At 45.4% G+C, this 22,138-nt stretch overlaps 1 protein-coding gene and 1 long non-coding RNA gene across 2 annotated transcripts in view; one reads left to right on the plus strand and one right to left on the minus strand.

Annotated features, from left to right (window-relative positions):
- Positions 1–80: 80 nt before the first annotated feature.
- LOC118582656 overlaps positions 81–22,138 on the plus strand; it is a 28,953-nt gene continuing 6,895 nt past the window's right edge. The window contains exon 1 of the long non-coding RNA XR_004944787.1: positions 81–178. This is a non-coding gene — a long non-coding RNA (uncharacterized LOC118582656). The remainder of the gene's footprint in view (positions 179–22,138) is intronic.
- Iqgap1 (IQ motif containing GTPase activating protein 1) overlaps positions 20,513–22,138 on the minus strand; it is a 96,209-nt gene continuing 94,583 nt past the window's right edge. Inside the window, exon 38 of the mRNA XM_036185654.1 lies at positions 20,513–22,037. Within this exon, the coding sequence (XP_036041547.1) occupies positions 21,924–22,037 (114 nt within the window). The 3' untranslated portion in view covers positions 20,513–21,923. The remainder of the gene's footprint in view (positions 22,038–22,138) is intronic.

Genomic DNA, 22,138 nt, shown 5'->3' on the forward strand with positions numbered 1-22,138 from the left:
GCGAGGTGTCTACAAAACCCCAACTTCAGGCGGTGCCAACTCTACCTTTTTTTTTTTTTTTAAGATTCGTTTTATTTTTAACTATGTGTAAGTGTGTGGACATGTGTATGCAGTTGCCCATGGATATCAGAGAAGAAGCCAGATGACCCTGGACTAGGAACCAAACTCGGAAACTCAGGTCCTCTGCAAGAGTGGTGAATACTCTTTTTTTTTTTTTTTTTTTTTTTTCTTTAGTTGAGTTGTTTTCAAGACAGGATTTCTCTGTGTTGCCCTGGCTGCCTTGGAACTCACGCTGTAGACCACACTGGCCTCCAACTCACAAAGATCCGCCTGTCTCTGCCTCGCAAATGCTGGGATTCTCTTAACATAGTGCTTGCTCAACCTTCATAGTGCTGCGACCCTTTAATACAGTTCCTCATGATGTAGTGACCCCCAACCATACAATTATTTTCATTGCTAGTTAATAACTGTAATTTTGCTGCTCTTGTGAATGTAAATATCTGATATGCAGGATATCTGATATGCAAACCTTGTGAAAGTCCTTCCACCCCAGAGGGGTCTGGACCCATATGTTGAGAACCACTGTCTTAAATGCGGAGCTGCCTCTCCAGCCTGTTCAATTTTGTCTTTTTAAAACAGCCGGTTGCCTAATCAGGTTTCCCCCTTTTCAGCCCGGAAGCTGCTTCCAGCATAATTGTACACCAAGATATCCTGGAGAGTGTTGAGCGTGTCTGTGTTTTATAAATTAGGATGTATTAGAGACATGCAGAAAATAACATTAATGACACCCACGCACCTCATGATTAAACCATCAAAACATTTTTGCAGGGCCTAGGAATGGTGTTAGGCTGAGGAGCACTTGCATGACAAGCCTTAGGCCCTTGGTTTGATTCCAGCATTGCAAATAAAATTTAAAAGGCATTTTGGGGCCAGCTAAATGACTCAGTGGATAAAAGCTAGATGACCCAAGTTTGATCCCTGAAACCCATGTGGAAGGAAAGAACTGAGTCCTAAAAATTGTTCCTTGGCCTCCACACCCAGGCTGAGGCAAGCATATACCACACACACACACATACACACACACACACACACACACACACACACACACACACACAACTTAAAAAATCCTTTTGCTTCATACCCATGGAGTTTATAAAAAAAAGCCCACCCTCATTCTTCTTTGTCTCCATAAACTGAGACTATGTTCCTGTTGATGTCTATCATCACTGTTCATCTTTTTCAAAATTAACATATACTGATTTACTGTTCATGTTTGTGCTTTATTGTATTTGATTTATTAATCCAACGACTATATGTAGAATATGAAGTTTTATGTTTTAAGTTTGTACAAAATGAGACTGGGTATTATGGCACATGTCTGTAATCCCAGCACTTGAGAGGCGGAGGCAGGAAGATCAGGAGTTCAAGGTCATCCTTGGCTACATCATGAGTCTGAAGCTAGTCTGGATTATATGACTTTGTCACAGAAACATAATTATAGACATGATATGCAACTTTTTTATTTCCTGTGATGTTTTTGATATGTGTTGATTTTTTTAAATTTATTTATTGTACGTGTGTGTTCACATGTGCCAAGTTGACTTTGTAGTTGTTATTTCTCTGCTTCTACTGTGTGGGTCCCATGCATCTAACTCAGGTTAGTGGCAGGCACCTTTACCTACAGAGCCATCTTACTAGCCCCTAGGTTCTTTTTGTTATAATTAGGTTTATATATCTATTGTGTCGGTCCTATCCACCATGGGTTATTTGTTTTTTATTTCTTCATTTTTATGTGTATGTGTGTTCTTTCATGAGTTTATGTAAAAGAAGTGTGTAGGAATCCTTGGAAGAGGGCATCAGATCCCCTGGAACTGGAGTTACAGATGGTTGGTCATGAGCTGCCAGGTGGGTGTTAGGACCTGAACCCTGGCCCTCTGCAAAAACAATAAGTGCTCGTTCTAACCACTGAGCCGTCTCTCCAGCCTCGCCTAAGCTTTTCCTTTACCTGTTATTTCCTGCCTCTGTGTCACTCTGAGTTCAGTTTCAAACAAGAGGAGCCAGACTGGGCATAGTGTCATATACCTGAGATCCCAGCACTTGGAAGGTAGGACAGGAGAACTGCAGGTTCGAGGTCAACCTGGGCTGTGTAGTTAAACCCTGCCTCAAAAATAAGTAAGTAAGTAAGTAAATAGCAAGTGCACACAGGCTGGAGAGATGGTTCAGTGGGTAAGACCACTAGCTACTCTTTGAGAAGACCCCTTTGGTACCCAGCAAACTAGATGTTCACAGCTGCCTGTAACTCCCTCTACCAGGGATCGAACACCTTTGGCTTCCACAGGCACCTGCACTCATGTGTACATGCCCACACAGAGACACACAGACACATAATTAAATATAATCGAAATAAATCTTAAAAAAATAAAAAGCCAGGCATGGTGACACACACCTTTAATTGAAGCACTTGGGAGACACAGGCAGGAGGATTTCTGTGAGTTAGAGAACAGCCTGATCTACATATTGAGTTTCAGGCCAGCCAGGGCTGCCATACCAAGACCCTGTCTCCAACACAAGCATATAAACAGGTGCAGTGGCACTTACCTTTAATCCCAGCATTTGGGAGGCACAGGCAGGTAGAGCTCCTTGAGTTCGAGGCCAGCCAGGTCCATATAGTGAGTCAGGCTCCCTTCGCCACCATCTTAATAAACAAACAAACAAAACCAATTAAACTAGAAATCCATCCTAGCTAGTTCAAGTAATAAAGGAATTGCTTAATAACCTATTTAGAGCGCTGGTAGCAGACTCTGATGTTGAGGGCCTGGCTGCAGAAACCAGCCAGCAAACGAACCACACTACCTCTCCTGAAATAGGAAGCCACCAACCGGATGGGAAAGCTGTCACTACACTTAGCTACACTTAGCAGCTCTGAAAACACACAGGAGGAGGAATACTCCCCACCCACAGTTTCGTTTTCCAAGGTTCCAATTACACTCCATCAACCAAAGTCTAAAAATACTAAGTGGGACATTCCAAAAATTAATAATTCATGAGTTTTACATTGCTTGCCAATCTGAGTAGCAGACTGAAAAATCGGTGTCATCTCACAAATGGATGGGAGGCATCCGCTTGCCCAGCATGTCCGTGCTGTATAGACCACCTGCCTGTTTGGTCACAGGGCCTCAGGTAGCAGATCAACTGCCATAAAATGCTTTGGTCACCTTTATTTCACCTCATAAAAAGCCCAGTGGGGGCTGGCAAGGTGGCTGGGGAAAGTGCATGCCAAGGACTCAATGCTGTCTGTAGTTCAGGCAGCCACTGGGGTCCTAGAATGGAGTCCCACCACAAGCGAGTCCCTACTGCACTGTCATGGTGAGAAGCCACATAGGAAGCTCAGATACCACCTCCATAGCCCTCCCCAGCAGAAACAGCGCGCACACATTCGCTTCCCTTCTCTTCAGCTGTCTTTCCTCTTTGTTTCTGTGTGTGCGCGCTCGTGTGCACACAAGCAGATTCTCATGGAGGCCAGAAAAGGGCATGGATCCTGTGAAGCTCAGTTTACAGGCAGCTCGACTGCCTGAATGTCAGTGCTGGGAACTGAACTCTGGTTCTCTGGAAGAGCAACGGGTGCTTTGGGTGCTTTTAATCACTGAGTCATCTTTCCAACCCATCTATGTACTGATGTTGTAAGATAAGAAAAAAAAAAAAATGATGGGAAGAGGCAAAATTGTGCCCAGAATCCTAGCTGCAAAGTCGCCTAGAAAATGTAGTTCTAGCCTTCCAGCTCCCCATCTGGGAGGTCTAAAGGACACTGGGATGGCTCGGAGCTGAATGAACTGCCTCCATCCGTTTGAGCACAGCACCAGGGAGGCCATCCTGCATCCTAATCCCGCGTCTCCCTCTCCCATCTGACCTGGAATATGCTTGCTCTATTTCTAGTCTTCTTGTAATTAATTTGTTGACATTTTTTTCAATGAACCCAGCATCTTGCACATGATCGGCAGGCCTCTACCACTCAGCCACACCACCTAGCCCTAAACTTAAATTTTAATCCAATAAATACATTGTTTAGAATTGCTTGGGATAAGCCTAGAGGTTCATAATTTCAGAAAGACAGTTCCACCGAAAATGATCCTGTAACCTTGCTGTCTATGGTGGGCTTGACCTTACAGACTGTTCATTTTTCTATTCTCGAAAAGGGTGCTTTATGCTGAATTTTTCTTACCATTTTTCTCTGTTTTCATTCTTCCAATGCAACTAAATGATCACATCTAATAAATCAGCATTAAGTGTTTATAGAGTATACTTCGGTATACATTTGGGGGAGGAGTTAAAAATTGTCGCCCCCCCCCCAGGGGCTGGTCAGTAAGTAGCCCCACAACCTAAATCCAGCTGCCACAAGTTGTCCTCAGACCTGCACATGTGCCGTGCAACACACACCCACACACTAAATAAATAACTCTAATGAAAATATTCACGGAGACTGGAGAGATGGCTCAGTGGTTAAGAGCAAACTGACTGCTCTTTCAGAGGACCCCGGGTTCACGTCCTAGCACCCATAGGGAGGCTTACAAACATCTGTAACTCCAATCCCAGGGGCTCTGACACCCTCTTCTGGCCTCAAGTGGTTCATAGACATATAACCAGGCAAAACACCTGTACACATAATTTTTAATTTTATATATTTTATTAACTGATATATTGTTTAATATATTATTAATTATTCTTTTTCTCTCACGAGGGGAAAAAAAATGCCCCCTAAGCTGGTGTATGTAGCACAATAGGTAAAGTGCTCACCTGGCACACACAAGACCCTGGGGTTCGATCCCCAGCACTGCATAAAACCGAGTATGGGGCTGGAGAGATGGCTCAGAGGTTAAGAGCACTGGCTGCTCTTCCAGAGGTCCTGAGTTCAATTCCCAGCAACCACATGGTGGCTCACAACCATCTGTAATGAGATCTGGTGCCCTCTTCTGGTGTGCAGGCATATATGTAGGCAGAACACTGTATACATAATAAATCTTTTAAAAAAACAAACAAACAAAAAACCAAAAAACCGAGTGTGGTGGCACACGTCTGTACCCCAGCACCAAGGAAGTGGAGGCAAGAGGGTCAGAAGTTCAAGGTCATCATCCTCAGCTACATTCGAGTTCCAGGACAATCAGGGCTACATAGTGGGACAGTCTCAAAAAACCAAAAACTAATCAACACTGTGTTGGCACACACTCACACACCACACAGTCTCCCTCACAAACAGGCATAGTCTCCAGACTGTATTCTGTCCTGCAGGATTTAAGCAGAGGTAACAAGGGCGGCTTCAGGACTGTGCCCTTATTCAGTCGGAAGGAAAGGCCTTTTCTCGACTCCCCTCTGGTCCTCTCGCCTCATCTGCCCCTCTTTTCCTCTCCGGGCAGCTGTCTTGGGCCACTGGGTGGAGGCGTTGATTTGAGAATGGCCGGCCGCAGAGGGGCCTGGCTCCCTAGCATGGTGGAACCACATGTGCACCCTCCACAGCTTTGGGACTGGTATTTTAGAGACCATCCTCTAAAGCCCTGTTATTTTAGTCTTTGGGTTTTGTTGTTGTTGTTTTTCTTCCCTTTTTTTTTGGAGCTGAGGATCGAACCCGGGGCCTTGTGCTTGCCAGGTCTTTGTTAACTAGCCCAGATACTGAACAGGGCCTATAATAGTTAAAGAGATTTGATTATACAGACATCAATACATAAGTGCAGGAATATAGAGAGTCCTGGGAAATTTTATCTTCCACTTCACACATTTCTAAGGTATCTATATTTTACTTTACATCTGTTTTTTGAAATAAGGTCTCGTGTAACCCAGGCTATGTGACCTAGGATGAGCTTGGACTCTGGATCCTCCTACCTCTCCCCTCCGATTACTGGGATTACAGACATGCAGTATTCAGCTTGCGTTTGTTTTCCACGGTGCATATTCATCATACATTCTCATCTCCTGTTTGTCCCTCTCCCTCCTCCCCTTCTCATAGCTGGACTTTATGGATTTGTTTAATTGTTTATTGTTACTTTTCCTTAACATTATTACATTTATGTATTTACAGCCGGGTGGGGGTGGAGTGCCATGGGCATGAATGGAGGTCATTGAACAGCTGGTGGAATTCAGTTCTCTCTTTCCACCATGCATGTCCCAGGGATTAAACTCTGGTGGTCAGTCCTGGCAACCAGCTCCCTTTCCTCACTGAGCCATCTCACTGCCCTGCCGATGACTTTTCGAGACAGGGTCTCAAGTATCCCAGGCTGGCCTCCAGCTCACCATGTAGCCAAGGACCACCTTGGTCAGGTTTTCCTACCTCCACCTCCCCACTGCTGGGATTACAGGTGAGCACAAACACACCCAGGCTTTGTGGCACAATCTAGAACCTTCTGTGCACTAGGAGAATATCTATAACTGGGCCCCAGGGTTCTGAGTGCTTTTTTTTTTTTCCTGTTAGTTTGACGGTTGTTACTTTGTAGATAATCCCTGTCTTCTCTTTGGAACAGGGGTAACAGATGTGGCTCAACTAAATTGTTCTTTGGGTTGTTTTGTTTTGTTTTGTTTTTTTCTTGGCTGGAGAGACAGCCGTGGGTGCTGGGATCCGAACTCTTATATTTTTGGTTGTGAGCCTAGCCTTTAATGGCTGAGCCATCTCTCCAGACCTTGGTTTTTGTTTTGTCTTAAAATGCCCGCTCTCTAGCAAAGCCGTCTTTGGAATAAGTCATTAATCTCACTGTGTCTGTTACCCTAACCTCCAACATGATACCCCCTCACCCGCCTCTCCCCTCCTTCTCCCCTTCCCCTTTCCCTCTACCTCACCTCCCTAAAAAACATTGCTTTTTCGCTCACTTACTCTTTCATTTAGTTAATGAGTGTAAGTGTGTTTTCTGCTTTTCTGTATGTGCGCCACCCAAACGCAGTGCCTGCAGAGTCCAGAAGAGGGCATTAGAACTGGGACTGGATTTACAGAGGGAGACTAGATACCATGTGGGTGCTGGGAACCCAATCAGGTTTCTCTGCAAGAGCAGCCAATGCTCTTAACTACCGAGCCATCTTTCCAGCCCTCTTCTTTTTTTCCTTGCATGTGTACACATGTATGGTTGTTCCTGTATATGTGAGTACACATGCATGTGTGCCTGTGAACGCGAGCGGTCAATCCAGGTGTTTTCTTACCAGGTAAACACTCTACCAACTGAACCTCATTCCCCCACCCTCTGTCCCCGCCCTCCTCCCCCATAGTTGTTTCTCTGTAGACAATCCTGTCTTCATTTGATTACTTTGTAATTTTATTCTGTGCGTCAAGATATGGATCTTAGAATTTAGAAAATTTAAATCTAAAGAGCTTGTTTACTTTAGAGTATATTGCAATCTAAAGATCTTGTTGTCTGAGATGGAATCTCTCACTGGGACCTGGAACTTTCTGATTAGGCTAGACTGGTTGGCTAGCCAGCCCCAGGGATCTGCCTGTGTCTGCTTCTGGCTCCAGAGCCGGGCTTAGAAACACAGGCCGGCACACCCAGCCTTGTCGCCGCTGTTGCCGAGAACTTGAGGACCGAGCTCAGGTTCTCTCGCTTCTGTTATAAGCACTGAACTGACAGAACCGTCTCCTCAACCCAGCATTTCTTTGCTTTTGATCCAGATCCTTGAATCTAAACATGAATCCTGGGCTGGCAAGATAGCTCGGTGGGTAAAGAAGGCACTGCCACCAAGCCTGATGACCTGAGTTCAATTCCCGGGACCCTTGTGGTGGAAGGAGAATACCAACTTCCCTAAGTTGTCCTCTGCGCTCCAGAGGCACATCCTGCACACACACTAAATTAAAAAAAAAAAAAAATTAAAGTAACTTCAGGTTAAGGAAAGGTCACTTTCCCACAGTTCAGTTCTCTGAGAAACTTTCACCTCCCTCTGAAAGTCACAATCCAGGAGGGGAGCAGCTCCATCCAGCCTTACCATCTGCCTTCCTCGTCTGTTCTTTTTAAAAGGTCCTCAGCAGCCACCAATGAGCCCTGTCCCTTTCCCACTGAACAGAACTGAGTCTCTGGCAGTGAAACCGGATGTGTGGGTACCTTCTGTTTTCTCGGGAGCTGAAGATGCAGAGTTGGCCTTTTATAGAAGTTATTCTTTAGTTCACATCACACTGTTCTTTCTATTGAGTGTCCGTTAACTCCTCCCTAGTGCTCGCCGCCACAATTCCGAGCTCTGTGTATCTATAGTTAATGTGTTTTACTTCTGCAACAAAGGCCAGTGGCCGTGACCAAGTAAGCTTATCAAGCATACATTTCATTTTTCAGTAAGGGAGCATTGCACCTGTCTGTGGTAGGCCAATACTTACCACAAGTGTGTATATATGTATATGTGTGTGTATGTGTGTGTGTGTGTGTGTGTGTGTGTGTGTGTGTGTGTAATATTCATATCAAAATTATTTTCTAGGAAGCAAAAGATAAAAATTTAGGACCAAAAGGTTATACTTATTTTTTACTATGTGTGTCTGTGCACACATTGGTGCATGTGAGTCAGAAGAGGGCGTGGGACCCCCCACAGCTGGAGTGACACTGTGGAGCTGCTTGGCGTAAGTGCTGAGGGCCGGACTGGCTTCCTCCACAAGAGCTAAGCCACCGCTCAGTCTCCCAAAGGTTATTTTACTCTTTGTTACAGGCAGGGTCTCGTTTATCCCTGGCTGAACTGGAACTCATTTCTGAGGGTGACCTTGAACTACAGACCCTCCACAATAGGTGTATGTCACCACACGTCATCCATGTGGTGCTGGGGACCGTACCAAGGTCTCACTTCCTGAGCAACACCCACAGCTCAGCTGGCTTGGCTTGTGTGCATATGTGTATGCACTCTCAGTGGAGGCTGAGCCTAAGACTTCATGCACGCTGCGCCAACACAAGCTTTCCAAACAAACTCACTAAAACTATAATACAATTGCAGCATGAAATCCAAAATTCTGCCCAAATTTAAGATGCAAGTGCACAATTTTCCCTGTTTGTTTTCTACTAGTATTTACCATTTAGAGCTAGCCTACGGTATATCCTAGCTTCTTCTTGCACCAGGGTTTCAGAGCAGCCCTGGAGCATAAGTCACTCTGGCAGCCTGTGAGGCCTTGGGAAGGGTCAGCAAGCTGGGGCCGTAAGGACAGAAAAGTCTGTGGAGAGCTGGGCTCCATGGAGTTCAGTGGGCTTCATGACGGTTTGATTTCAGCTTTCCTTGGATTTTTATTGTTGTTTTTGTTCCTTATATATTTATTTATTTTAGCCAGAGGGCAATTTTACTAAAGCTTGAGAGAAAACCAGTAGGGCCAGCAGGCTGTAAATCCTGGCAGCTGTTGGGAGGAGGGAGACAGAGAAGAGGAAGAGAGTCTTCTTGCCTTTGAGTTAGGAGCCAAGAAAGCAGGCAGGTCAGAGATGAAGATTGGTGAGCAGCTGCCAGGAGGCGATAGGGCGGTCTTCAGAGAAAGTGAGAAAGCCCAGAGTACAGGACAAATATGCTTAGGATTGGGCAGGTGTTTAAAGAAGAAAAAGGCAGGAAAAAAAGAGAGAAATCAAAGTCGGGGCGCTAGAGGGGTGATGGCTTGTAGTGCAGAGCATGTACCGCTCCTGCAGAGGACCTGAGTTCAGTAACCAGCACCTAGGTCAGGTGAGTCACAACTGCCTGGATCTGCTGCTCCTGGGGATCCTGTGCTTTCTTCTGGCCTCTCTGGGCAACTGTACTCGTATGCACATACATCCTGCCTGTCCCCTGCCCATAGATGCACATGCATACACATAATTACAAATAAAAATAAGTCTTTCAAAAAAAAAAAATATCAGAGCCTCTTTTGTGTAGGGTGATGGAACATTGTGCTCCCCAACCTGCTCTGTAATAGAAGAGAGAAGTGCTTGTTAGCCCAAGAATCCAGGGCCCATTGTTCTTCCTACAACTGCTACCAAATAGTTCTAATTCCCAAATATGTCCAGAACTCCCCCACCTCTTTCCATCCTAACACCCAGTGCAGGCCACCAAAGCTCTCCCTAATTGAGACCTTAATTGGTCCACTGGGTATGGGTCAGGATCCCGGCAGGAAACAGGTGCACACTCAAATGGAGTAATTTGAAGAGAAGTTAATTACCAGGCAAGGCAGAGCTTAGGGATAACGCAGTTCCTCTGGGGACTAGTTACTGCAAGATTCGTTAGCTTGAGGCCCAAGGGTCTTGGGGCAAGATTGTTTACTGCCCTGGGGAGGAGTGTTTGGAAAAGTTGCCTGATAGGGCCCTGGGTAGAAAGAGGAGCCGGTTCCCAGAGATCCCACAGAACAAATCCTGTGTTCCCCAGTCTCCTGCTGCTGCTTTCCATTGGCCAAGCCCAGTCAGAGGCCACAGGGGAGCAGCGAAGGGTGTCCATGTGCAGCCTGTGAGGGTGGATTCCCAGGGCACAGGGTGGCAGGGGCAGGAGGGTGTTGGAAACTGACTCCTGAGGGCTGCAGACACTGGGAACAACCTCTCTTGAGTCCAGCCTCTGGAGCTGCACACCCTTCAAATTTCTGAAAGAACTCTCTGAGCCCTTCTTTTTTTTTTTAATGTGGAGCTGAGGATCGAACCCACCCAGGGCCTTGTGCTTGCTAGGCAAGCGCTCTACCACTAAGCTAAATCCCCAACCCCCATCCTTCTTTTTGAATTCATCAGTAGCTTCCCCGTGGCCCTCAGAAAGGGGAAGGGGGCAGGACAAGTTCTGGAGAGATGGTCCACACCTCTTCCCAACTGGGCATTCACTGACCAGTGGCCAGAAACTCAGGGGATCAAGCCGCAGAGAAGGTTCCCACCAGTTGTGGAAGAATCTGAAAGATGGGGCTGTGGAGGTAGAGATATTTGGGGAAAGCTGGGTGGTGCGAAGTTCAGCAGGGGTCTTGCCTTCTCAGAGCTGTACCCCCCCACCCCCACCCCGACCAAACCTGCAAACGCTGCTGGCTGGTGGAGGTCTCTTTTTACTTTTGTGAGTTACAGCTATATAAAAACGGGGTTGGTTTGTTTGTTTGTTCATTGTGGACGCACAAAGTGGTTTTCTCCTTCAAGGTTCTTCCCCCACTGGAAAAGCTTAGAGCTGTGTGTGCTGGCTCATGTCTGTACTCCTATCACGTGGAGCCTGAGGAAGATTGGGAGTTCAAGGCCATCCTCCAATGTAAAATGAGTTCCAGGCTAGTCTAGGCTACAGGAGAGCATCTTACAACCCCCAAATATGTATATACACATGAAGTCCAGGAGTTTATAATGTTTTAATGTTACAATACGTTATGTTTTATAGACAGGGTCTTGTAGGTGATCCTCCTGCCTCAGCCCCTTAGGGCTGGGATTTCAGCGTACTGTGATGGCATGCTGCTTTATTCAGATGTGTTCGTAGGGATTTGTTGTGGTGGTTGTGTTGTTTGCTTGCACTTGAGACAGGGCCTCATGTTCCCTAGCTCTCATATAGTCGTTTTTCAAAATGTGCGCATACACAAGTGTCAGGGGCACCTAAGTGTCACAGCACGTGTGTGGAGGTCACAGGACAGCTGGCAGCAGCTCATTCTCCCTTTCTACCCGGTGGCTCCCGAGTATCAAACTCATGATCAGGGTGGCGGCCGGCACCTTTACCACTGAGCCATCTCCCAGGTCCTTAATAATCCAATTTTCCTGCCTCTACCTCCCAAATGCCACAATTACCAGTGTGTGCCTGGTGTCTGGTTTATGCCGTTCCCAGGGCTCCATGCATGCTAGGCAAGCCTGCACCAAATGAACTGCATCCCAGCTCCATTCATAATGATTTCATTTTATACAAAGTTCATTAGTCACTTTTGTTTATTTCTGTGTTGTGTGTGAGTGTATGCACATGTGTGTGCACAAGTGTGGGGGTACTTGAGGAGGACCAAGAAGGCATCAAATCCCCTCATTAATCACTTTTAAAAGATACTAATGAGGAAGGGACTGGCGAGATGGCTCAGTGGTTAAGAGCCTTTGCTGTTCTTCCAGAGGACCCTAGTTTGGTTCCCAGAATCTATATCAGAAACTCACAACCACCCGTAACTCCTGCTCCAGGGGATCTAACATCCTCTTCGGGCCTCCTCAGGCATCCTCCAGTATGTGTGCCTGCACATGTGTGCATACATGAACACACACACACACACACACACACACACACACACACACACACACATAAAGCCAGGATGGTCAAGGTGGCAGAGATAAGTGGATCTCTATGAGTCAAGGCCAGCCAGCCAGGGTAACACAGGAAACTCAATATATAAACATAATAAAATAAAATAAAAAAGGAATTCTGATATTGTTAACTCTTAATAAGAAATCTAGCCAGCCAGAGTTGTGGCACACACCTTTAATCTCAGCATCTTGGAGGCAGAGGCAGGCAGATCTCTGTAAGATCAAGGCCAGCTGGTCTACAAAGCAAGTTGGGGTCTACATAATGAGATCCTGTCTTAAAAAAAATACAAAACAAAAACAGAGCAAACAGAAATCTATGCAACCAATCACTTCTTGGCCTTTTGTCTAGGATGTGAAAAAACTGAGTCAGCCCTTGTTGGTGGCTGCTTGGTCCCCGTGAAGCGGGAGCTGAGACAGATGTGAAGCTCTCTGTGTGTGTGTGTGTGTGTGTGTGTGTGTGTGTGTGTGTGTGTGTGTGTTGCTGTGGATCATACCCAGGGCCTCACGTGGGCTAAACAGTTGCTCTTCCATTGAAGTGTGGGCAGTGTTGATCCCGCTGGGAAGCTTTGCAATGAATGAGTCAAACTGGCAACATCTAATCCAATGCTCAGTGTTTCCATTACCAAAAGATAAGCCTCTGATGTGCCAGGGGAAATTCTGAAATATTCTGCCAGAAGGGCGAAACTGAGTGACACACAAAGATGTAATAAGAAATCCAGGGCGGGATTCTATCGAAAGGTCCGTCACCAGATCTGCGTGAAGAAAATTACCTAACTGGAGAATGAAAGAGGAATTTCAGAAATGGATCAAATTAGATGTAATGTATGATCTTGTTCGGGAAACATACAAACTGTTCAGATGTTACAAGATGAACAGAGTGGGGGAATTTAAACACGGATTGCACGTTTGGTTTTGTGGTGTGTGTGTGTGTGTGTGTGTGTGTGTGTGTGTGTGTGTGTGTGATGTACTGGTTAGTGTGGGTGTGTGCACATGCTCATGGGGACCAGAAGTCAAGTCAGTGTAAGGTGCTGTTCCTCATTTGCTCTCCACCTTTTATTCTGAGACAAGGTCTTTCACTGAACTTTAAGTTCATGTGTTCAGCTAAGTTGTCTGGGGTTACAGATACATACTGCCACACCTGGTCCGGGAATCTCACCTCGGGTCCTCTTGCTTGCCTAGCAGGCAGCTACCAACTGAGCCACCTCCTCGGCCCAAGTCTGGCGTTTTGGTTATTTTTAGGTCTAATCATGCCGTGGGGATTCTTGCTTCCGTTCATCCACTCTCTTTTCCTTACCAATAAGAGCAGCTGGATCACCTGCTTCGGGAGTTGTCCTTTAGCAGCACCCTTGGGCTCGACCCACTAGGCGCCAGGAACACCAGTCCAGGGATGGCGCCACCTATAATGAGCTGGGCCTTCTCCCACTGATTACTAACTAAGCAAATGCCCACAGCCTGGTCTTACGGAGACATTTTCTCAGTTGAGGCCTTCTCCTCTCTGATGACTCCAGCTCGTGTCAAGTTGACAGAAAACTGGTCAGCACAAGTGTTCTATTTCCCAAAGCATCTCTAGCATTTTGGATTGAATATGCTGTCTTTAAGTCAAGGGTTATGACTAATACTATCTTGAGAATCTTGACAAAGCCCCTAATCTACCTCCCAAGTCCTACCTGATGTAGTGACTGGATGTAAATCTTTTCCTAGCCAGGCCGTGGTGGTACATACCTTTAATCTCAGCACTTGGGAGACAGGCAGGTGAATCTCTGAGTTTGAGGCCAGCCTGGTCTACAGATGGAGCTCCAGGACAGTCAGGGCTACATAGAGAAACCCTGTCTCCAAAAACAAAGACAAACCAAAACCAAAACCAACCAACCAATCAAACAAACAAATAAATAAATAAATCCTTTTCCACGATGGGCAGTAGTAGCACATGCCTTTAATCCCAGCACTTAGGAGGCAGAGGCAGGAGGATCTCTATAAATTCAAGGCCAGCCTGGTCTACAGTGAGTTCTAGGACAGGCTCCAAAGCTGCAGAGAAAGCCTGTCTCAACAAAACAAAACAAAACAAAAACAACAAATAAACAAACAAAAAACAAAAACAAAAACAAAAAAACATCCCAAAAAATGGGGACTGGAGAGATGGCTCAGTGGTTAAGAACACTGGTAGCTCTTCCAGAGCACCTGGGTTCAATTCCCAGCACCCACATGGAAGCTCACAACTGTTTGTAACTCCAGTTTCAGGGGATCCAACACCTTCACACCAATGCACGTAAAATAAAATAAATTAAAAAGAAGAAGAAGAAGAAGAAGAAGAAGAAGAAGAAGAAGAAGAAGAAGAAGAAGAAGAAGAAGAAGAAGAAGAAGAAGAAGAAGAAAAATCGTTTTCCAGCTGGGCGGTGGTGGCGCACTCCTGTAATCCCAGCAGTTGGGAGGTAGAGGCCAGCCTGGTCTACAAAACGAGTTCCAGGAACGGGTGCAAAGCTACACAGGGAAACCCTGTCTTGAAAAACAAAAAACAAAAAACAAAAACAAAACCAAAATCCTTTTCCAAATCAGGTAATATTCTTTCATATCAAACATTTTTGGGGGGAGGGGACAGGGGAGAGTGGAGGCAAAGCTGGGAATGGAATCTAAGGCCTTGAGCATGCTAAGTAGTCAACCTTTAGTTGAAAATATATATGTACATATTCCCCCTACCCCCAATGGAACTGTGGAGCCTAGGGACCTGGAAAGATGGTTTAACTAAAAACACTTGCTACTCTTGCAGAAGACCCAAGTTTAGGTCCCAACACTCGTTAGGCAGGTAACTCCAGCTCAAGGGGTACCATGCCCCCTTCTGGCCTCCATGGGTACTTGCACACTCATGCATATGAATAAAACAATTTTCAAAAACCAATCTTTAAAAACTGAAGGAAGTTAATAACTGGGGTGAGGTGTTTGGTTTTTTTTGTTTGTTTGTTTTTGTTGTTTGTTTTTGTTTTTTTGTTTTTTGTTTTTAATAAACAGAATAAGGATTCTTAGAGAACCATCACTGATCTCAAGAAATGAGTTCCATGTAGCTTTCAGAATTGTTAAAACAGTCCCCTCTGGCTCTTCTCCGCCATTGTGGTCAATATGTTTTATTCACCGCATCTCCCAAACCTTTCAGAGTCAAGTAATCCCTATTCAAGAAACAAAAGCAAAATTGTGCCACTTCCCCGTGGATTTGGATGAAAATTGTTAACAAAGTCAGATAACTCTAAGAAGACACTGGAGAGGAGTGTGGCCAGGTCCTAAAGGACCCACAGTCTGCTCAGCTATTCTACTGAGACACAGACAGTGATCAACCCTACCACTAGGTACTGAAAGTTTCTGAAGCTGGAGATTTGCATGTTTAACTGGGATTCTGATTCACCTCCCACCCACCTCAGCCCATTTTGGTTTTTCGAGACGAGGTTTCTCTATGTAACAGCCCTGGCTGTCCTGGAACTCACAGAGATCCCCCTGCCTCTGCCTGCCAAGGGCTGGGACTAAAGGCGTGCACCACTACTGCAGGTCTCTGATTTGCTTTTTATCTGCTTTACAAGATATGGTTGGTACAGCCATAACTATGTAGAACCTTTAAAAATGTTATGTTACTGTGATCAAACATGAACTAACTATAATGGTAACACAATGATTCTGGCTGATTTAATAACTTTATAGTCACACACACACACACACACACACACACACACCCTAATTTACAAAACTCATTTATTGACTTGTGTGTATGGCCTGGCACAGGTGAAGGTCAGAGGACAACCTTAGGAAGTTGGTTTTCTCCTTCTTCCAGGTGGGTCCTGAGGCTCAAATTCAGGCCGTCAGGCTTGGAAGCAGGCACCTTTACCAGCTCAGCCATCTTGCCAGTTCTGTTGTGTTGCTGTTACAAGAAACTGGCAGAATAATTAAAAACAAGACTTCTTTTAGTCAGGCATCATGGGACCTATGACCCCAGCTACCTGAGTGGCTAAGGTAAGTGGATCCTAAGTCCAAAGCCTGCCTAGACTATAGAACAAGTTCAAGGCTACCAAGGGCAACTTAGTGAAATCCTGTCTCAAAATAAATACTGTTTTAATAAATAATAAAAATTATATACATACATATATGTGTATATATATTTGGCACATATATATATACATACATACACATACACACACACACACACACACACACACACACACACACATATATATATATATATATATATATATATATATATATATATATATTGTATATACAGGGTTTCACTATGTAGCTTTGGCTGTCCTGGAACTCACTATGTAGACCAGGCTGACCTCAAACTCACAACAATCCTCCTGCCTCCGACTTCTGAGTGCTGGCATTAAAGGCAAGTGCATAACTAGGGATATGTTTTAATAGTTAGAGTGCTTGCCTAGCATGCTCTAGACCCTGAGTTCAGTCATAAAAAAATTATTACGGAAAAAAAAGTGTTTTGATTTCCCCAGAGCTTCATATACATGCCTTTTAAAAAGGATGCTAGTTGCCAACTATGGCGGAATACACCACCTTTAATATCATTACTGGTGAGGCAAAGGCAGGCAGGTGTCCCTGAGTTTCAGGACAGCATGCATTCCACAGTGAAACCCTGTATCAAAACAATAACAAAATGAAAAAACAAAACCCCTGGGTGATAGTGGGTTCTACTTGATACCTGTATGAAACAACTGTTATCTCAAAATCCACAACACATCGGCAATTATAAAGTTGTACAGGGCATTGAGCCCAGGGTCATAAGCATGCTAGACAAGAGCTTTATCACTGAGCTACACCCCAGCCCCCACACTTTGCTATTTAAATATCAGAGCTTCGAATGGTGGCCCACATCTATAATCCCATTGCTTCATGAAGGTGGGACAGATGATCTGAAGTCTACACTGTTCTTGGCAACAGGAATTGGATGCTAACTTGTACTACTAGAGACCATCTAAATCCAACCAACGAAAACAAACCACCTGCCAGACTTTAGGTGAAAATGTGTGAAAGAAAATATAAGCTATCCCAAAATATTTTTAGGGTTAAAGTGTGTGTGTGGGAGCACCCCCAGCATTTCTGAGGTGGCTATCCGCTGGGGGATGACCTTCATTTTTTTCTGAGTCAGCTCCCTGGCAACTTTACTGATTGGATTTTGCCAGTAGTTAGTCTTGTCAATTTGCCTGGATTTGGAATCACCTAGGAGACACAGCTCTCTGAATGTCTTTTTTCTTTTATTCCATGTGTATGAGTGCTTTGCCTACATGGATGTGTGAGTACCACATGAGTGCCTAGTGCCTGTGGGGCCAGAAGAGGGCGTTGGATCCCCTGGATCTGGAGCTACAGCTGATGGTGAGCTGTCATGTGGGTGCTAGGAACTGAACCTAGGTCCTTTGCAAGAGCAGCAAGTGCTCTTAGGTGCTGAGTCATCTCTCCAAGTGCTCTGAGGACATCTCCAGAGAGTTAACTGAGAGAGGACCCACCCTGGTATCTGGCAGGACCTTTATATGGGCTGTGATCCTGCACAGAACAAAAAGGGGAACGGGAGAGAAAGCCAGCTGAACACATTCCTACTCTCCTTCCTGGTTGGCATCACCAACAGTGCTGCTCAAAGCTGCTCCGCCATGGTGCACTGCACTCCCCAGAATTATGAGCCAAAATAAACCCTCCTCTATACAGCTGCTTTTAGTCAGACCACTATAAGGGATAAGAGGGCACGTGTTGCTGCCTGATTCTCTGTACTTAAGGATTTAACACCCCGACTTCCCTGCAGGACAGTGTAGAACACGGGCTAACAGATTCCTTGTTCTAATAACCAGCCTGCCTGGCGGCACCATGTGTTTCAGAACAAGAAATCTGTGGCTCATCCTGTGTTGGTTCCTGGGGAGGCCATGTTCTGACCATGACACTCCTCCTTGGGGGGGGGGGGTCACTGCAGCCACTCACACAAACCATTCCAAATCATTGCGTAGACTCCTTTAGGATTGTTCTGTTTCTAGCATATTGCCGCTGCTTTTGCTAGCTTACAAACATGATACTGGAGACGTGTATTCTTATGTAAGGCTGTGTGAGCACTAGTGCACACACAGCCTGGCACTTGTGTGGAGGCCAGAGGACCTCAGGCGTCAGTCCCTGCCTCCCACCTTGAGACAGGATCTTCTGTTTTACTGCCTCGTATGCCAAGCTCGCCAGCCCTCCAGCTTTTGGGGAGGCATTGTTCCCTCTTCCCACCTCACTGCAGGAACACGGAATTACACACGTGTGCTGCTATGCCTACTTTGATGTGACTTCCGGGGATTCAAACTCAGGACCTCACACTTGTGGCACAATGCTTCTTACACACTGAGTCATACCTCTAGCATCATTTCCCGCTCCTTGTGTGACTGGTGATTTACTTTTTCCATATCCAACTTACCCTAGTCATTTCTAGTGACTTGCTGATGACAGGAGCCCCTGGGACACACGCTCCATTAACACCTGGTGTGCTGTTCATAACATAACACAAAAGGCAATTTAAAACCCTCAGGCTTTAGCCAATCACAGTTAAGTGCCAATAGTCTGTCCCTCACTACATTCTTATGTTGAGGCTACTTTAAGCATAATACTTTAAAAGGCCAAACATCATGTTAAAATAGTCCATAATCAGGGGCTGGAGAGATGGATCAGAGGTTAAGAGCACTAGCTGCTCTTCCAGAAGTCTTGAGTTCAATTCCCAGCAACCACATGGTGGCTCACAACCATCTGTAACGAGATCTGGTGCCCTCTTCTGGCTTGCAGGTGTACATGCAGATAGAATGCACACACACACACACACACACACACAAATTATATATATATATTTTTTTTTAATCCATAATTTGAGAGCTGGTGAGATGGCTTAGCAGATAAGGCACCTACTGCCAAATCTGATGACAACCTGAATTCAATCCCTGGGCCCCACATAATGGGAGGAGAGAACGGACTCCCAAGTTGTGCTCTGATCACCACACCTACACAATAAATAAAATTTAAAAATGGTATTCTGTGGTTCGAAGGCAGACTTGGTTTGCTCTTCTTAAAAAAAGGCTACAAAGGGGAGTGGTGATTTAATCTTACTCTAGTTAACACTGTTCAACAGGAACTGCTAACAATGAAACGGAGGAAAATAAACACAAACAGGAACAAATGACCTTTTATTTCATACACAGATACAAAGGCAATTGCATGTAGCAACAATCTGACGGCCAGAATCTGACGGCCAGTCCAAATTCTTGGGAGGAAGTAAATTCATAGTAAATGTCATGATGGCTGGTCAGCGAGAAGGTCAAAGGAGGAGGAGCAAGCCCAGACAGAGGCGGCTGCAGCTAATAAATAACACAAGCGGGGCATGACTTCAGTGTGCCAACTTGAGCTCGCCAGGCGACCTCAGTGCTGCTCACAGCAGAACTGACCCCACAGCCGCCATGAAAGCCTCCAAGAGTGAGCGTTGGCGCAGTTCTAACTGGGTATTCAGGGAAGGAAGGAGCATCCTTACAGTTAACGGGATATCTCAAGGCACTGCAACCTGAACTCACTACTGTGTTGGAGGTGGCCGCTGGGACCACGTTTGTGATGGGCACTTTTTAAGAAAACATACTTGAAACCAGGCATAGTGGCTCATACCTTTAATCCCAGCACTTGGGAGGCAAAGGCAGGTAGATATCTTTGATTCTAGGACAGCCTGGTCTACACAGCATTCCAGTATAGCCAAAGCTAAATAGAGACCCTCCTGTCCAAAAAAAAGAAAGAAAGAAAGAAAGAAAGAAAAGAAAGAAAGATGGAAAAAGAAAAAGAGAAAGAGAAAAAACAAAGAATGAAAAAAGGATGCTGGACACATCTGTTGGTCCTGTTTTAAGGTGACACTGGTTGTCACAGTACCCCTTCTCTTCTCCTTTTCCTCTTCCTCTCTCCCTCTCTCTCTCTCTCTTTCTGAAATAGGGTATGGCTATGTAGCCCAGGCTGGCCTTGACTTAGTCACCCTGGGATTACAGGTATGTACCACCATGCCAGCCTTAGCATTTTCCTTTAACCTAAAGAAAATATTTTCTGAGAAAACTATGTTCCAGAACATAATGAAAAACAGGGCCACTGGGTGGCAGGTACCCACCTCTACCTACACCCACTCACCACCCATGTGGACACCGTGAAGGACACTTCTCCAAGACTTACATCTGTAATAGGGACACGCTACATATCTGTTACTAATTAACCATTTGGAGGGGGGTGGTGTTGAGACAGGGTTTCCCTGTGTAGCCCTGGCTGTCCTGAACTCCCTTTGTAGACCAGGCTGGCCTCAAACTCAGAGATCCATCTGTCTCTGCCTCCCAAGTGCTGGGGTTAAAGGTGTGTGCCACCATTGCCCAGCTATCTGTTATTAATTAAAATGGCTTATTTGCCTTTAATATACATCAACACACTGTAATATTAGCTTAATTAATTTTTATGTTTTATGCAAGAATACCGAACATCAAAGAAATTGAAAGCTCAGTGCATGATTTACCTATCTTTTTGGGAAAACGGATTTGTTTTTAAAGTGTATGACTTTTTATCCAAGAACAAAGGTTTCCAAATTCAATGCCTGGAACTGAAAGGTTTTTGTTAGTTGAAGCCTAAGGGTTCAAGCTTCTCAGAGTAAAAGCATGAATATGGCAGCAGAGCAGAGAGAGTGGGAAACGGATTTGAACTTCAAAGATGAGATGGGTGGGCTGCTGTTGCTAAGATCTTGCCAACTCTGTAGATAAACCCTAATGTAGGTTATAGAGAAGCTTCAAGAATTCAGATATACAGATAACCCAGTAAGAAACGACTCCTTTTCAGGGTATTCTAAAGCATTATACAAATCTTTAAAATTCCTATGACTCACATTTAAAGAAATAAATTTATACTTTAGTAAGGCACTCTTGGAACACAGATAGTTTTGAAAACATTTAGGGCTAGGATGAGCCATCCCTTTGTGGGAGAGAGCGAGGGAGCAGACATTGTCCTTGAAAGGAACTCTGTGCACTGCTCTGAGTGGGTGCTGCGGCCCATTCTCAGCGTCTCTAAAAGGGTGGCTATGATCGTGGGGTTCTCCTTCGCCAGGAAGGACCACACTAAGAGTGCTGCCCAGGTTCAGTGGGGAATCAAAAGCAGCTGCTCTTGCTCCCGAAGCTGCGTCTTTGAACAGAGAACAGTAACTTGGACTTAGCTCCACGCACAAAGGCAGCGGAAAGGAAGACGCCACTGACTTCATCTTCTGATTGCGAATCCTGGGCCATCCTGGGCCAGCCTTAACCGTGAATCTGATGTGCATGTTGGCTGTTCACCTGGCAGCTTTCACTTCTAAACAAGAATTTGAATCCCACCATCCTTATTGCTAAGTAAAACAAACACCAACGTTTACAAAGTAGCCATTACCACTTAGGAGACCTAACAGAAAGGGGCTGGGTGGGGCTCCACTCTTTCCTACAGGATGAAAGAAAAAGAGAGGGGTGTGTGTGTGTGTGTGTGTGTGTGTGTGTGTGTGTGTGTGTGTGTGTAAGATGAAGCCTGAAATACAACTTCACTACTAAAGAGGGCACTGAACGTCCTGTCGGAGCGAGAGGACTTTAACATGGGCTTCAGGAGTGTGAGACCTCGGCACCGCTGGACAAGGTCTTTGCTTCCAAGGAGTAATGGAGGACCCTGGAAGGGCAGAGGTGAGGCATTGTCCTTTTGAATTCTTGTGGGCTGGCAGCAAAGGACCAGTTACTTCCCATAGAACTTCTTGTTGAGAAGGAAGATGAGCAGGTTGACGTTGACTTTGGCTCTACCGAATAACTTCATGACTGCAACGCCCTCATACTGTAGCTGCAGCAAGTCCTGTTTGAGACAAAGCAAACGTTATAACTGTCAATCTGGGACAAGGAAAGGAGGTTCCCGGAAGGAGGAGCCAGGAGGCGAGAGACAGGCCCAGTTATGTG

This window comes from Onychomys torridus, chromosome 1 (genome assembly GCF_903995425.1).
Source record: "Onychomys torridus chromosome 1, mOncTor1.1, whole genome shotgun sequence".
Taxonomy (NCBI): domain Eukaryota; kingdom Metazoa; phylum Chordata; class Mammalia; order Rodentia; family Cricetidae; genus Onychomys; species Onychomys torridus.